This window comes from Diorhabda sublineata, chromosome 4, assembly GCF_026230105.1.
Source record: "Diorhabda sublineata isolate icDioSubl1.1 chromosome 4, icDioSubl1.1, whole genome shotgun sequence".
NCBI lineage: Eukaryota > Metazoa > Arthropoda > Insecta > Coleoptera > Chrysomelidae > Diorhabda > Diorhabda sublineata.
This window is the reverse complement of record NC_079477.1, coordinates 22,565,479-22,583,632: the sequence shown is the minus strand read 5'-3', so window position 1 is coordinate 22,583,632 and position 18,154 is coordinate 22,565,479. Positions and strand designations below refer to the sequence as shown.

At 29.1% G+C, this 18,154-nt stretch overlaps 1 protein-coding gene across 1 annotated transcript; it reads left to right on the top strand.

The window, feature by feature from the left end:
* The first annotated feature begins 167 nt into the window (after positions 1-167).
* Positions 168-18,060, top strand: LOC130443394 (active breakpoint cluster region-related protein). The gene is made up of 14 exons (XM_056777968.1): positions 168-579; positions 2,508-2,746; positions 2,840-3,121; positions 3,203-3,353; positions 4,362-4,469; positions 4,520-4,699; positions 4,752-5,078; positions 5,135-5,257; positions 6,251-6,439; positions 6,500-6,887; positions 8,287-8,650; positions 8,710-8,849; positions 8,928-9,174; positions 10,154-18,060. The coding sequence occupies exons 1-14, from the start codon at positions 316-318 to the stop codon at positions 10,362-10,364; spliced, it is 3,213 nt and encodes a 1,070-aa protein (XP_056633946.1). The 5' UTR covers positions 168-315; the 3' UTR covers positions 10,365-18,060.
* Positions 18,061-18,154: the final 94 nt, after the last annotated feature.

The window sequence follows — 18,154 nt, the reverse complement described above, 5'->3', positions numbered from 1 at the left end:
AATCAAATCTAAAATTATTGAGTAAATAGAAATATTTAAATTTAGTTAACTTAATATATATTATTTTTGAATTAATCGGTTTTTTAAATTAGAAACGTTCGAATCCATCGAACGTTCTTCAAAATGTTTGGTTTACATCCAGTTGTATGACATTACTACCGTCAAATGTTGTCATTGCTGTCATTCATAATTTTCCTATTTATTTGTGAGTGAAAGTGTTTTTGTTAGAAATGTATTTTGTTTGCAAGTTTTATTCATGAAACAATAGAAAAGCAAGATAATTTTATACAAAATAATGTAAAAAACCTTCCAGCGATGAGTGTGTTTGGTGATTTTCAACAAGTTTGGTTACAAAGGTTCCCCGATAGCCCTTTACCAGGTGCATGGGAGGAGGATGTTAGAGCCAACTTAGCAAAACATAAACAAAAGGTGCTACTTTTAAAAGAAGAACTAGAAAAAGAGCAATTCTACGTTGAATATTTGGAAAGGCTGTTAAGTGATGTTGAAGAACATAAGAAAAAAATATCAAAAGAGAAAAGTGATGAATCTGATGATGTCATTGTAGATACTGTATCTAAAGTAAATATAAAATTTTTCTCGTTTGAATACATTTGCAAATATTTATTCATTTATTCATGTTGTTGCTTAATTGTAATTTCCTCATTTTCTTCAATTCCCTGTTGTGTGGTAATTACTGATTTGAAGGTGTGGTCATTATTTATTTATTTTTATTTGTCGCCAACAATGTAAACATATAATGCTAACAAAAATGTTTATAAATAAATCTCATCTTAAGATAACGTTGTTAATATAATGACATAAATTTGTTAATTACTTATTTGACTAATAATATATATTTGAAATTGTTTCATGCATATGTAATGTGACCTGGTTATTGTATTAATTTTAATTAGGAAGTGCTTTCTGTTGATTCCATGTTATAAATAATTTATCAGTTAATAAAAATTTTTGTTACTGTGAATCTTTCACCAAAAAGAAAAGTGTCACAATTAAAATTAAGGAATTAATTGCTGTGAAGTAGAAAATTTTCTATAATAGAAGTATTGCCTATCAAAATCAATCATTGTGAAAACATTTAACTGGTTCATAGTTTTTTGCAATCAACTGTAAAAATTTAGTGTCAAATTGTTCTTTTGTAATTATTAAACCAGAAAGATTATGTCATTTAATTCCTAAATATACAATACCAAGTTTTTAGTCACACATAAAAAGAATTTTGATGACGATTTTTAACATGTATTGTTTTGTAGTGGGATTTTGGCAAAATAAAACACCAATGTGTACTATCTCTCATATATATCCCAGCTTTCGAATACTAATATATATATATATATATATATATATATATATATATATATATATATATATATATATATATATATATATATATTAATCGCCTATGACTGAAATTATGGTCAAGTACTATGTATAAAAGTATAACAATAATAAAATTTTCTTACATTCATTAATTAAAAATTGCTGTGGTTTTAAATGAATACATAAGTATTTGAAAGCTCGGAAATATAATAGAAATAGTACACTTTGGTGTTTAATTTGCGCGCTGATACATCAATGCTTTCTTCAGCAACCTGATATGCTCTATCCTCATTTCATGTCCTTACCAGTGCCAGGGTTCTCAACTTAGGGGTTTAACCTACAAATTTAGGGGGGAAATGTGGGATGAGATGTTTTTAGGGGTATTTTTAGGGATTTGTACAACTTTTTTTATTTCAAATAAATCAGAATCTGAAGAAAATGATTAGTTACTTGAAGTCTTGGATAATTTAAGAATAATGAATTTAAAAAAATGATGTTGAATGAAATTATTTATTTAATATTTAATAATTTTTTTTATTAAACATAGAATTTTTTTAGGGGGAATCCCTAGAAACTGTGGGGATTTTAAGGGGTTTTGATTGATGCTTTAGAGAGATAAATTTTTGAGATTTGGGAACACTGATCCAGCACAGTCTGGAGTCGTGTATACTCGACCTATTTTTCATAGTATCTCTTCATCTTGTATATCCTGCAGGATCTTCTCAAGGAGCATTTCCACAGCCTCTATTATTTTCTCCTGTCTATCCACTATGACTTTGTTTATTGTCATTTTTGTGTTTAGGTTAATTTTTTCTGGCCAAAGCAATAAGTTGAGAATTTTTCCTTGTTGCACTCTATTTCTTATATCTTCTTTTGTTGTTCCATCTTCAGAAATTATGCTTCCTAGGTATTTGATTTGTCTACATTGTCTAACCTTATCCATTTACAGTTCTGTGTCTCTTTGTGACCTTCCTACCATCACATATTTTGTTTTTGATTTATTCGTATTAAGTTTTTTACATATTCATGTTCAAACCCCATTTTGCATATTCTTCAACCAATTTTCTCAGTATTTAATCTGCCAACTACTTAGAGCGTCCTCAATTTTTCCATATTCCAGATATTTTATAATTAATAAGTAAAGCATAAATGGAATAAATAAATTTTAGGCTGAAGTTACCACAACCGAAGTTAGTAAACCTGCGACAATATCTTTAAATGTCGAAGAACCCGAAAATATATCAGCTAATATGTGTGTTAACGAATTATCCAAACAATTGGTTAACAATGAAGTACCAGAGAAATATGAACCCACCGCGCCGCCTGATCCGGATCCAGGAACCTTTGTTACAGTGATAGAGGTGAACGGTTTAAAACAAAATACTTCTCCAGTTAAAATACCTCCAAAGTAAGTTATTTATATTTATAGATTCATCCAATTTATAAAATTTATTAATAATGAAAATATATTGAAGCTAGCAACAAAATATTATAATTTTAGGGTACCTCAAAGACCAGATTCCTTAAGAACCAAACCAAAAACAAGCTCCAGTGATTCTAGATCATCTTCATCCGAATTCCTTGTAGCTACAGACGAACCTTATTATGATATGGTTGCCACAGACGAAGATTTTATAGTTAAAAGTAATCATTCCAGTACTGAAAATGTTTTTAGTTCAACTAGCACCCTACAGATAGAATCTAAGAGAGATTCGACGCAAGCCGTACAAGATCCACAATCTCCAGGCACTTCGAATTACGTCAATATTGAATATTTTATACAGTGAGTGCAAAATATATATATATATATATATATATATATATATATATACACAGGGTACGATTATAAAATGAACATTTACAGTGCAACTAAAAAGAATGGTAATGGTCATAGTAGTAGCGAAGATGAACAAGAAGATATAACAGAATTGAGAAGACAAAATGATAACAGTTCCTATGCAAGTTCCAGTTCTTTGGAATCTGTAACACCTGCGAGTAGAAGAAAATTTAGTCACGTAAGTATATAATAGATTTAACAATTTTTCTTACAAAAAACTTGTTAAAAATAGCTTGATGAGTTATATGTAGTTGAAAGGGCTGGGGCTTCTTCCCGAAACAAAAAAATACTTCAGTAGCTTCATGAAAACCTCAAAGTGACCCTCAATGCTAGATAATATCATAACCTCATTTATTAAGAGTTTGTTTTAGCTATTATATCAATTGGAGAAGTCTTCTCATAACTGCAAGTGGCACTAATATTCCATGTAACATTATCATCGATTTTTGGAACTTCAAGGTTTTAAAAGAATTAGCCAACAGTGATCTAGAACACGGCAACTAAACAGTCTTCACAGTTGGAGTATAAAGGATAAGCCAAGAATGTGCTATGAGAGGTCATATGGTCATTAAAGAATACTGCTGTGATATATTTCAATGAATATAAGAAAAGAGAAATAGGAATAACTGCTTTCGGGAAGCGGTGATTGGTAGTTTCACCACAAAAACTGATTCAGTGCATTTAAAAAAATGTTAGCCGGGATATTTAACAAAGCATCAATGTGGTATGGCTTCCATACAGTCCAGACGCAGCTCTTAGTGACTTTTGTCTCTTTTCCTGGACATCAGTTTAATGACAAAAAGAACTTATGCTGTGAATGCCTTTTGAACTACTTTTCAAGCTCAATAGTTTTTTTATTACGCTTTTATTGCTACTCAATCGTGGTCTATTTGAACTATTTTTGGGATGTAATTTTGAGATATTTTACATGGATTATTTGAACTACTTTCCCTATTTATAACTTCATAGTTATATTTCAATCACTTGTGAAGGTATATGTCTGAATTATTTTCAAAATTAAATGCTCGACATGCAGTTTTTTATATAGTCGGGGATGTAATTCTAAAAGAAATACATTCATGGTCTTTTTTGAACTACTTTTTCAAGCTTATATATATATATATATATATAATTTGTAATAATCTATTCTATTCTGTTTTTTTTTTCTGATTTATCCATTTTTTAGGATGGAAGTGATGTAAAGGGTGAAACAGATAGAATGTATAAAAGTATTTTTTATAATATAACCGACAGTGAAAGTAACTACGTTGATTGGTTAAGTTTTTTATTAAAGGTAATAAAAAATACAACAAGCAACGATTTTTCTAATATGTTTCGTTGTAGTACATGAAGGCAATTCAAGCAACTATAGGAACTTCACAACCAATCGTTAGTGAATCAGAATTGAACACAATTTTCTACAAAATTCCGGAATTGTATAATTTACACGCCAATTTCCTGGAGGCACTCAAAAGACATATCCAAACTTGGGATACAAGAATAGGAGAACAATTCAAAATAATGGTAATTCTAGCTTCGAGTAAATTGATTTATGTTGATTGTTGTTGATTTTCAGGCAACGAATCTATCATTATACGGGGCGTTTTTGAGCAATTACGGTTTAGCATTGGATACAGTTAGGAAATGTAGTGCTGCAAATGTACAGTTTGGGGAAATATCAAAAAATATAACGTGTAAGCAACTTTCTGGACAACCGATTAGTTTAGAAGACCTTTTGCATAAACCGGTAGCTAGGGTACAAAAAAATGCGTTAGTCTTACATGATTTGTTGAAATTTGTTCCTTCTTCGCATCCGGATCATCACAGTTTAGCTGAAGCTTTAAATCTCACCCAGAATTTTTTGGACCAGTTCAATATGATACAAACAAAATCTATGTTTCCTGTAAGTATTTTTTTTTTAAACAATATTTATAGTTATTTAATTTTTTATATTTTTAGGCTACTGATAGAGCGCAGAGGAGATTAGTGAAAAATTCATTTATTGTTGAATATGTAGATGGTCATAGAAAATTGAGGCATTTATTTTTATTTAATGACGTTATAGCTTGTGCCAAATATAAGGTAAAAATCCGGAATTTATCTATAGTTTCAGATTTATTTGAACTACTTTCAGTTTAAAGTGTATTTTGTCATTTTTCTTTTTTTTTAGTCTTTATAATTAGCTATTCATTTGAACTAGCCATTTTTCTTTAGTCTATTCTTCAAGTCCGAATATGTGGAATATCTAATGTGTCTTTGAAGAATTTTTGAACTATTTTTCAAATTTTATCTGCCCTTTGCTTCGATCAATTATAAATAAACTTGGAATTTAACTCTAATTGGCGATTCATTTGAAATACTTTCAATTTAAAGTGTATTTTGTCATTTTTTTTTATTTTAGTCTTTATAATTAGCGATTCATTTGAACTATTTTCAGTTTGAAGTGTGTTTTGTCATTTTTTTTTAGTCCATTCTTTTAACCAGAATATGTGGAATCTCTTATATGTCTTTGAAGAGTTTTTGAACTATTTTCAAATTTGGTCTGCCTCTTGATTCCATTAATTATAATACAATGGGAATTTACCTCTAATTGTGAATTTATTTGATTAACTTTCAATTTCAAGTGTGTTTTGTCATTTTCTTTAGTCCATTCTTTATCATTGATGAACCATTTGAACTACTTTCATTTGGAATGTGTTTTGTTATTTTTCTTTTGTTTATTATCCAAACCAGATTCTGTGGAGTATTTTATATGTCTTTGAAGATTTTTTGAATTTTTTTTAAAATTTTATCTGCCCCTTGATTTAATCACTCATAAATATACAGTAAATTTACCTATAATTGGCGATTCATTTGAACTAATTTCAATTTAGAGTGTGTTTTGTCATTTTTCTTCTGTTTATTCTTCATAATTAGCAATTCATTTGAACTACTTTCAATTTAGAATGTATTTTGTCGTTTTTCTTTTGTTCATTCTTTATAATTGATGATTCATTTGAACTATTTTCAATTCAAAGGGTGTTTTTTAATTAATATTTATGGAAAAAAATACTAATAACAATAATTATTTTTAAGACTGCTGGTAGGAATGAAAAGTATACATTCGAATTGAAGTGGTTCATACCAGTTGAAGATATATTAACATTAGAAGAGACTACTGCAAATCTACACGAAGTATCGCAATCAAATATAGTAGCTTTGAAATCTCAAGCTTCGAATGTTAGAGATCAGTTGCGACAAGAAGAAAAAGCGAACGAAGACAAGGTAATTTCACTATTAAAAGTTTGTTGAAATGATTTAAAACTTGAATATTTATTTTTTTAGAATCGTTCTAAATTACTCCGCGGTTCGGATAAATATAGAAAAAGACTGATAGAACTAGAAAGTCAATTGGTACTGGTATCACCGAATCTTGTTTACCGTATAAAGAACAAACAGACCGGTCGTACTTATATGTTCTTCTTATCGTCTGATTTCGAACGTACCCAATGGATAGAGGCGATATTGACGTTACAAAAGACTGAACGTACCGGAAAGGTTACTGCCCAACCATTCAATATGTTGGAATTGCAAACTTGGATAACCGCTTGTAGGCAATTTTTGAAAACTAATATGGGATCGTATTTATTGAGGAGTGGAAACGATGAGAGTTTATTAGTAGGTGATTTGCATGTTTACATCTACGATTTGACTGGGTTGGAATATTACTGTGGTAAGTGAGGAATTTTTTTTTACAATGAATTTGATCTTATTGTAATAATAGTAACAACTATTAGAGGTGTTTCTAAGTGAAATAATAATTCAAAAATATAGTGGGATGGTTGGAAAAACTTAGTTTTGTTTGTATGTACCTCGATTTTCATCTGTTTATGAAAAATAACTTGGTGAAACATTTGAACTACTCTCGATTTAAAGTGTGTTCTGTCATTGTTCGTTCTTTGTAATTTAGTCCATTCTTTATAATTGATTATTCATTTGAACTACTTTCAATTTAGAGTGTGTTTTGTCATTTTACTTCTATTTTTCCTTTAAGCCTGGATGTGTGAAGTATCTTATAATTCTTTGAAGAGTTTTTGAACTATTTTTCAAATTTCATCTGCCCCTTGCTTCAATCATTTATATGAAGAATATATATATAAATATACTGGGAATTTTTCTTTTGTTGATTCTTTATAATTAGCGATTCCTTAGAACTACTCTCAATTTAAAGTGTGTTTTGTCGTTTTTCCTTTGTTTATTCTTTAAGCCAGAATCTGTGGAATATCTTATGCCTTTGAAGAGCTTTTGAACTGTTTTCAAAGTTTTATATGCCCCTTGATTCGATAACTTATTGATGCCCTTGGAATTTACCTATAGTTCACGATTCATTTCAACTACTTTAAATTTAAAGCGTGTTTTGTCGTTTTTCTTTAGTCCATTCTTTATATTTGACGATTCATTTGAACTAAACATTGTGACTGCTGGTGTAGTGGAGGTGTTTAGTAGTTCAAACATACCAAAAATTGGATATTTATATCCCTGTTCCCATTTCGCCACAGGAATTTAAAAAAATTTCATTGATATAGGTTATGTCAACAATTTTATTGTTAGTTTGTTTTCGTTTTACTAAAATTTTGGTTCAGTTGTTTGGTAAGCAAAAAAATATAATTGGCAATTAATTTGAACTACTTTCAATTTAGAGTGTTTTGTCATTTTATTTAGTCCATTCTTTATAATTGACGATTCATTTGAACTAAACATTGTGACTGTTGGTGTAGTAGTGTAGTGGTGGTGTTTAGTAGTTCAAATGTACTAAATATTGGAAATTTATATCCCCGTTCTCAATTCACCAAAAAAAATTCATTAATATAGGTTATGTCAACAATTTTATTGTTATTTTGTTTTCGTTTTACTAACATTTTGATACAGTTGTTTGGTAAGCATAAAAATGTATAATTTTAAATTATTTCTACCAACATGTAGGAAATCATAAGACATAACCTCACAATTACAAAATTTCCTACATTTTTATTATTTTAAAGTCTGGACAACATAACAGTGTCGTACCGAATTGATTCGTGATTTGTTTTCAGTATTTTTCTTTCATATTATAAATTTATTTCTTTTTTTAGATTTATATATAGTCATCGAAGTCGACTTTTACGGTCACTTCTTTCAAAAAGCCAAAACGAAAGTAATTTGTAATACGAACAATCCGCAATGGAACGAAAATTTCATGATAGATTTGGAAGGTTGTGAAAACCTTCGGGTATTGGTTTACAGAGACGGTATGACGAATCCCACTCTATTCGGTAAACATACACAAAAATTGAGTAGGAAATGGTTGAATCAACACATCACTGAGAAAAGTTTGTCCATAAACGGTTGTACATTACGTATGGGTTTGAAATACATTCCTTGTGAAATTAGTTTAAGGAGAGTACCGACTGGTAAAACTGGGGCCTTATTCGGCGAAAAAATACAAGCTGTATGCAAGTTAGTTTCATAAATTTACATACTGTTGTTGAAATATTTATTTTTTTCATTTTTTCAAGGAGGCAGAAACGCGACATTCCTTTTATTGTAACTGCATGTATACGGGAAGTGGAAAGGAGAGGCATGGCAGAAGTAGGAATATACAGAGTGTCTGGTTCTTCTCTTGATATAACCAAATTAAAAAAATCTTTCGAAACAAGTAATTTCCAATTCCTTATTTGATTAGAGCATCAAATAATATTTCAACCTTTTGGAAATATCTTTTCATTTTTTTTAGATTCTTATGAGGCTGAACAACTTCTAAAAGAAGTGGATATTCATTCGGTGACTGGTATTTTGAAATTGTACCTAAGGGAACTACCAGAAGCTTTATTTACTGATTATTTGTATCCTGAACTTTTGGAAGCTTTTAATCAGAGCAACGGTAACTTAAAACGTAGAACTGAATTACTTAAGGAATGCTTTCAAAAACTACCCAAGCAGAACAGCGAAACCATTAAATGCATATTGGATCATTTAATAAGGTAAATACAGTTGGGGTTTTAACTTTAATTGGTGATTCATTTGAAGTACTTTGAATTTAAAATGTTTTTTGTCACTTTTCTTTTGTTGGTTATTTATAATTAGCGATTCATTTGAACTAATTTAGATTTACAATATATTTTGTTACTTTTCTCTTGTAGATCCTTTATAATCAACGATTTATTTGAGCTACATTCGATTTAAAATATATAATAAATAAAATAATAATTAGTGATTCATTTGAACTACTTTCATTTTAGTGTTTTGTCATTTTTGATTTGTTTATTCTTCACAATTAGCGATTCATTTGAACTACTTTCCTCTCTTCGAGAAGTCTTTGCACTACTTTTTAAATTTAGAGCTTAGTAGGGATTTTTTTGTATATTTAGTGCCATCATTAACAGTATATTTGAACTACTTTATATTTGTAACTTTTGAATATACTTGAGGTAATAAGTTTGGGATATAAATTGTCATTCATGGTTTATTTGAACTACTTTCTTTATTTATAACTTTACTTAAGGTTTACTACTTTCCCAGTTTATAACTTCATAGTTATATTTCATTCACTTGTGAAGGTATATATCTGAACTATTCTATATTCAATGTTTGACATGCAGTTTTTTAAATACTCGAGGATGTAATTCAGAAAAAAAAATACATTTGTGGTCTTTTTGAACTACTTTTCAATCTCAATAGTTTTTTACACTTTTAACTGTTATTCGAAAGGAAATACAAATGATCCATCATGGTTCATTTGAACTACTTTAAAAATTTGAAGTTTAAGACCCATTTTTTTCTTGATACATTTTGGTATGCAATTATGAGAGATCATTTATGGTCTATTTGAAATACTTCCAAAGTTATTTACCTTACTTTACAAGGGCTTATGCTCCATGTGGAATTGGTCAAATATAAGAGTAATTATTTATATAGTGATTGATTTTTATTTTAAAATCGTCATTTGAATCAACTATTTAGGGTCCATCGACACGAGAGCGACAACAAAATGTCGCTGCACAACTTGGCGACTGTCTTCGGTCCAACGCTTCTACGTCCAGCAGTCAAACCGGACAACATAAAGCAAAAAGACACTTTGGCCGCTGGTACCGTGGACGTAATGGCTCAAGCGGGCATCCTCTACTGCTACCTCCAGGATCTCTTGAATACATCGCAGAGGATATGTAGATGAAATGGGTATTTTAAAGGATGAGGTTTTCTAAAGTAATAAAATACCATTACTGTAACCCATCACCATTTATGAAACACCAAATCTCCTTTATATATATTTGTATACATGCAATGCGACTGTAATTATCTTTATTTTTAAGTATATTTTGTAAAATATTAACAGAGCTAAGTTCAGGAAGTGTGAGTTTTGAAAAATATAATTTTTTAAGGTATGTCTAGTGCAAAGTGTTTACTGAACGTAGGACATATTTCCAATTGAAAATATTGACAACTATGCTTTAATTGTCAAATTGATTCATTACTGCAATGTTCACTGCAGTGAATTTGTTGAGGTTTATTTGAACTATTTTGTCGATTTTGTGGGGTTTTTCAAACAGTTTAGTTTCTACAATTTTATATTCTGTGGATTCTTCATTCGAACTACTTTTTGAGTAAGAATTTATTTATTATTTCCATTTTCTTGATTCTTCTAGCTGAGGAATATTTTTTAATCAGTACAGGATCATTTGAACTACTTCCACTGTTAATTCAGTTTCTACCTCACTTGTTGGTTTTATTATAAAAAAAATCGTTTATTTCCAAATTTCACCAATGAAAAACTGTATTTCAACAACTTATTCAGATCTATCTACAATCTTTCTTCATTTGAACTACTTTTCGAGTTTTGATTGCATCGATTGCTGAAGCCGAGTAATATGGTTTATTTGAACTACTCTATCAATTAACAGGAATTTTTATATTTCTGAAACGACTTAGTTATCATTTGAGGTCTATTTGAACTATTCTCAACTGTTAGTTCAGTTTCTACTTCTCTTTTTAGGTTTATTTTGGAAAAAACTCATTTATTCCCAAAGTTTATCAACGGAAAACATTCCAACCACTTATTCAGACCTATTCTACAATATTTCTTCATTTGAACTACTTTTTGAGTTCTGAGCTTGATTATACTTTGCATTGATTGCTGGAGCTCAATTTAAGGTATATTTGAAATACTTTATAATTTTTAATTTGTGAAACGATTTGTACATCATTTAAATGAACTATTTACAACTGTTAGTTCAGTTTACTAATTGGGAGGTTTATTCGAAGATCTTTTCTACTGTCTCTTTTCATTTGAACTACTCTTTGAACTCCGAACTTAATTATAATTTTTATTTCCTCTATTGCTTGAGCTCAGGAATATTTATAAATCAATTCAAGGTTTATTTGAACTATTCTCAATTGTTCATTAGGTTCTACTTCTCTTATTGAATTTATTTTGAAAAAGTTCACTAAGGTAGAAGTTTATTCAAACTACTGATTTAAATCTTTTTTCATTTTGTTGGTTTTTGTACATTATATACCATTCATTTCATTTGAACTACTTGATGGTTTAGTTTCCGCTTCTTTTAGGATTTAAAACAACTTTGCAATTTTTAAAGTTCAAATGAACTACTTTTAGTTAACAATGCCTACTTGTGTAATATGAATTAATTATTGGTAGTTGAAGTATAGTTTTTAGCTATTGTAGTAATAAAAAAATATGTTATATATTTATAAACTGAATGGCAGTTTAAAAAATTTGAAAAAAAACTTTACATGTTTATAGATGAACAAACAACTAATTTAATTTTTTTTTTTGTTTTTCTTAGGCTTGAAGTTTTAAATTTATTATATAAATATTCTAGTCATATTATTTATTTTTTTTTATACAATTGAAATTAAAAATTTCGCCCATAAATATCGAGACTACTTACCCATAATATGAAGTTCATTTGAACTACTTCTCAAATACTTTATTTTCTAAATTTAATGATTATTTGCCACCAAAATACACATATTTTAAATAAATTAATAGTTTTATGTCTCGATCAATCAATATTAGGCAAAAAATTGACTTAATATATAATTTTTTTTTAAACTTAATAATGTAGGAGCAATAAATTCTGATGTAGTACTTAGCAACTTCCGGTTATAGTATTTTGCTTCAATTAGAATTTTATTTTGACAGATTCGAGTATTTTATTGATATAAAGTGTAAAAATTGTTTACGTTAGTTAGGAATCGATTTAATTTATAGTCGAAATGTATCGAACACCCTGTATCGTACTAAGGCATTCCTCTATATTCATTGTAAACACTTTGTACTAATAAAAACTTTTGATATATTTGATTATTGAACAGTATTCATTTTATTTATGAAAACTTCATTTGCAATCTTTAAAGTAATATACAATTTTTTATATACAGGTTGCGGCAGTGAATTCTGCATTTTTGAACATCTAACAGATGCATCATTTTTCATACTTATAATTTGAATGATTAAAACATTCTTGGAGGCAATTTCTGAAATCGCCCATTACGTCATGAAGTATGCTCTGAGGTTATCTAGCTAATTTTTGAAATTCTAGGGAATATTTTGGATTTTTGGGGTTTTCTAACTAATTTTTGAGGTTGCCTAGCTAATTTTTTAATTTCTCTAAGTATTTATTGGTGAAATTTTTTGATTTTCTAGCTAATTTTTGGGGTTTTCAAGCAAATTTTTGGGTTTTTCTTGCTAATTTTTTGGATTTTCTGGCTAAAATTTGCATTTTTCTGCCTAGTTTTTGGGGTTTCGTAGGGAGATTTTGGGTTTCTCAACTTATTTTTGAGGTTTTCCAACAAATTTTTTGGTGTCTAGCTAATTTTTGAGGTTTTGGAGAGATTTTGGGTTTTTCTAGTTTTAGAGGAGAAATTGCTGAGGGTTTTTGTTTGGAGGAACGGTAACCTTGACAACTCATCCCTAGGTATCTATAGCCGTTTAAAAAATGCAGGATTGCCGCACCTTATACATTTCTCATAGATTTATAGATTATTATAATTTGATATGAGCACTAACAGAATCTCGAATTTTCAAAAAAAACACATTATCTGGTATTTGTATGAGTATTTGGAAGGTATCTAAAAAATTTAAAAGTTTAGTGAGTATTTTTGGGCTACTGAAAGGAATATGTGTAGCTTTATAGTATGCAGGCAGCTTAAATTTTTTTTTAGTCCGTTTAACTTAAGAATTATTCAACTAAGGCTGTAATGGTTGCATATTAGATGTTTTCATGGAAATAATTGAAAATTATCCATATTTTTAGTTCTTTTGGCCTATACCTTTCTTATCTCTTCTTCTCACCACTTTTTTTTGCCTTAACACCCCTTGTAGTAATTTTTTTACGTATTGGCCTTATATTTTGGTTTATATAATTATTAATCAATTTTTTTAGGTTATATTTTTAAATTGTTGCTTTCAGTTGATAAAATTATGACTGTCCAAGCAAATTTAGCTGTAAAAAATGTACTGATAGGGTTGCTATTTATATATCTAACAATGATTCATGATAAAAACTAGTTCAAAGGATTCTCCGTTAAAATTTACTCACTTTCTTTCCATGAGTTTGAACGAATTTTCCATTCTGACTGAAGTAGCTTAAAAATTTGTTTGTTTTTGATGTTTCGGAACAAAATTTTGTACTAAATAAGACTATCAACTAAAACTTCCTATAGCGACTAGAACGAGGAAAAAACACCATCCAACATCAGAATTGAACAAAAACGCACTTTAATGGTGAAAAAAAAAACAGTCCAATAGAGAAGGGAAAGTGCCCTATTTTGGGATCTGACAATCCCTTGGTGTTCAGGAACCCTAAGGAACTGATATTGTTATGTCAGACGAATGGGACACTGTTAAAAGACTTCCCAAAGCGACTGGAACAAAGAAAAAACATCGTTCAACAAGATTGGACTTTCTCCAATGATTTATGACTAACAAATTGTTGTATATTATTCAGAATTGTCAGTCCTACATTGCTCCAACTGTCGATACCTAACACTTGACTGATAAATCCAATCATTTGTTTCAATGTGTTTTTTTGTTAAATAAATGTTGTATTTGGTTTGTCTCGAAATATAAATAGCAACCCTTGTATTTAGAAAATATGCTACACTACAGGTATTAAATTCTCAAGGACCACTAAAAAACAAATTAAATGTAGTTATAATCAGTTAACCCCCTTTTTGCATACAATTTATTTATTACATATTATTGCTTTGTCAAAGTATCGTAGCATCAACATATGTCACTTATATCAACTTATTAGTCCCCTAATTATCGATTGATGTGCAATATACCAATAAAAAGCAATATTATGTTATATTCGTTGCAAATATCTTGTATGGATTTTAAATTGAAGGATCGATATTGAAATTTTAAATGCTCTACTGAATACATTTTGGTAATTTGAGGTTCCCAAATTAATCCAATGAGACAGTTTTGATAATTCACATGTTTTTCTTTCTTGCTAATCTACTTAATGTTGAAAATCGAACAATTCTGGTGAAAACAACCCTATGATCACCATAATCTAGTGTAACTGTCTTCTTAACTGGTAGCAGACTGTTCTAAGTTGACAAAGTTTTTTTTCTGTGTGGGTTCTGTTCGATTTTAATTTAAAACCATTTTCAAATCTGCAAATTTCACCTATAGCATTTGGAAATAAAATTTTCATGTTTCAACCCCGAAATCTTGATTGTTTCTTTACTCATAATTACTTAAAAATAACAATAACAACAAATATTAAGATAAATAATTCCCCGAGTTATTTAGATTTTTCTGCAAAAAACTCGTATTATTTACCCCTTTCCCTTGTTTTAAAAGTAAATTTACAAAAAGTCCTTCTCATGGTATAATACAAGATAAGAAAAAAACAAACACAACATACAAAACTACGTCTCTCGGTTCCAAAGAAATTATGGATTTTGATAAACAGTACCGGGATTTTTAAAATTAGAAGTAACACGTTCTTAATAAAATTCATAATATTTATGCTTCGTTATAATTAATGTTTAACCTCAATAGGTGTTGACGTATTGGACAAATGATAGTTGAACTGGCGGTACCTAAAACTACGTCTATCGGTTGTAAAGAACTTCTAGATGACATATGAATTTTGGTGTGACAGTACCGGACTTTTTAAAAATTTCGGCACATTTTCAAGATTAAAACAACTTCGAAATTTCTAAATTAGAAGTAGCAACTTAAATTTTTTGAATAAAATTCGCAACAATTATGCTTCGTACTAAATACAGATGACAGTTAAGCTGACTGTGTCTAAAACTACGTCTGTTCCAAAGAACTTCTACGTTTAACATAATATATAGATTCTGATAAGACAGTACCGGACTTCGCACATTTTCAATTTGTACAAAATTACTTAATAAATGTAGGTATTTATTAGGGTAGGATAATTAAAAATTTTCCTATTAATTTTATATTCGAAATTGAAAAATGAAAATTTCGAGTCGAATGACACCAAATTTATACTCGAAATCAGTTTTTGTTATATATATAAAAATAAAGTTACTTTCTATATCCACTTCGTATAAAAATATTTTAATTAAAAACTCTTTAACTCAAACTTGAAAATCATCAATTTATATCTAGTAAGTATATTTCAAATTGAATTAAATCTGGTAAGTACGGTCATGTATTGTTTATACTCACCCGTGGAAGTTTTTTCTGACCATTCTTTGTATACAGCACACAAAACCGTATTTATAGATGAAATATATTGATTTAAACACTCTTTACATTCCAAATAAACAATAAAATGATAACATTTAACACTAAACCACAATATTAAACAAAACATCGGGAGATATTAGACTCAAGTGTTATACAATATGGCGGAATTATTGTTATTTTGGTCACGTGTTGTTCCCGTTATATTAAACCTTATAACAGTACACATCTATTTTTTATCGATCCTTTATATTCAATTTAAAATATTTCTGCTTTGCATTTCGATATTATTTTAAGCACAAAGTGCTAAAAAAATTTCTATTGGGAAAATGTAATTTGTTTCAAAAATAATGACAAATAGGTGCCTTTCTACAAATTCAATGAAATAAATCATTTTTTTTAGTTCATAATCGAAATGCGTAGCAATATTCTTGTCTTCTATAAATAATGAACAAATCTAACCTATATATTTATATATGTATATACTTTTATTTTACTTTGTAACTATTCCTGTAAATGTGTGATTGTATGTAATATTTATTATGTAAAACAGTGAGTTATGGCGTAAGGTTACCCGTAAGTTGATATAAACAACTAACTTGTATTATTCTTCCATAAAATACGGTCATTTAAGCAACAAAAGAAAAATGAAAAACTTCTCGATATAAGATTTGAAAAAAATTACATTGTTACTTTTTGACAATAACTTTATATAAACAACTATCAGATACGTTCGACCGTTGTTTTCATCGTTGCCACGTTGTAATTTTTATCCCAATAGTAGGTATGAAAATATTACTATGTTAATATTCAATTCAGCTTATAGGATCAACAAATGAGAAATTTTAACAACTAAATGTTACAATACTGACGAATGATTCCACAAGGCTGTCAACTTTAATAATGTAATTCCCTAATACACCAGTAGTGATTTCACTTACACTTTGTTCCCTGCTGCAGAGACGTTTTACACATATTTTTATAGTTGCCACGTTGTAATTTTTATCCAAGTTGTAGGTAAAAAATGATGAAAAGTTATTACGATTATATTGAATTCAACTAATAGTAAATATGAGGTTAAATTGTTAGTTTCATTAAAAAAATTGGGCTGTATTCTGATTTATTTTATTAAGTATTATTTATTGAATTTTCAAATTATCACATCATTATATTTGTACATGTTTTTTCTCAACTTGTGGTCGTTTCGTTCTCCCGCTAACACTCGTTTATTGCTCCGGCGTCTTTAAATCTGCACTCTATGACAGGACCGTAAACAGGACTGTAAAAGTTTTATTTATGTTTTTACTTGACTTTATAGAAATAACTGATTCTGTCCTACTAGTAAAATCCGAACAAAAAATGATTAAAAAACAAGAAATTCTAACAATAAATGTGACAAAATTGACGACTAATGCCACAAGGCTGTCAATTTCAATAATGTAATTCCTTAATTCACTAGTAGTGATTTCACTTACACTTTGTGATAGATTTTGTTCCCTGCTACAGAGACGTTTGACACATATTTCCATAGTTGCCACGTTGTAATTTTTATCACAGTTGAAGGTACAAATTAATAAAAAGTTTACTACTATAATAAATGTTGTACAGGGCTGCTAACTTTAATAATGTAAGATCCCCTAATACACTGGGAGAAATTTCACTTACACTTTACGACATAGATTTTGTTTCTTGACTACAACAGTAATTACGTCCAAATGCAAACTGTAGTTTATTCGTTTCGATTATTTATTTTTAATTTGATCTCTTATCAATAATTGGAAGAATAATTCTTGTTAAACATTATAATCGATGATCTTCGGACTTATTGGATACTTACTTGATAGTATGCATAGTATACCTGCATTCAAATTATATTTTATATACATTTATAATTGATTGCAATAAATATATTTACAATAGAATCCTTGATTTCACTACACATGAATATACATGGAAAAAAAAATCATTTTTTGTCTCCGGTCAGTACTTCCGGGATAATGAGAACTCGTTCGTTTAGCGTTTTCCAGGTCGTAGAATTCATTTATCAAGATACCATTTTCTGTTTAGGTTAAGTTTACTTTGACTTAGCTTAGTTTCTTTGAAAAAACCGGAAATCAATTAAATCATGGTTTAAACCGGAAGTACCAATTTCCGACATCTGTAACCTCGATAAATGGATCGTGACAACTCGAAAACGCCAAATTAGGGTGATATACTTAACCAGGCGGATATGGATGAGTTTTTGCCTAGAATTTTCGACACCA

Excerpts from the sequence above, each read along its gene's own strand:
- LOC130443394 (XM_056777968.1), top strand. The coding sequence starts at position 316 with ATGAGTGTGTTTGGTGATTTTCAACAAGTTTGGTTACAAAGGTTCCCC. Across the intron at positions 4,700-4,751 it reads GAGAACAATTCAAAATAATG|GCAACGAATCTATCATTATA; the intron begins GTAATTCTAGCT and ends GTTGATTTTCAG. Across the intron at positions 5,258-6,250 it reads TAGCTTGTGCCAAATATAAG|ACTGCTGGTAGGAATGAAAA; the intron begins GTAAAAATCCGG and ends ATTATTTTTAAG.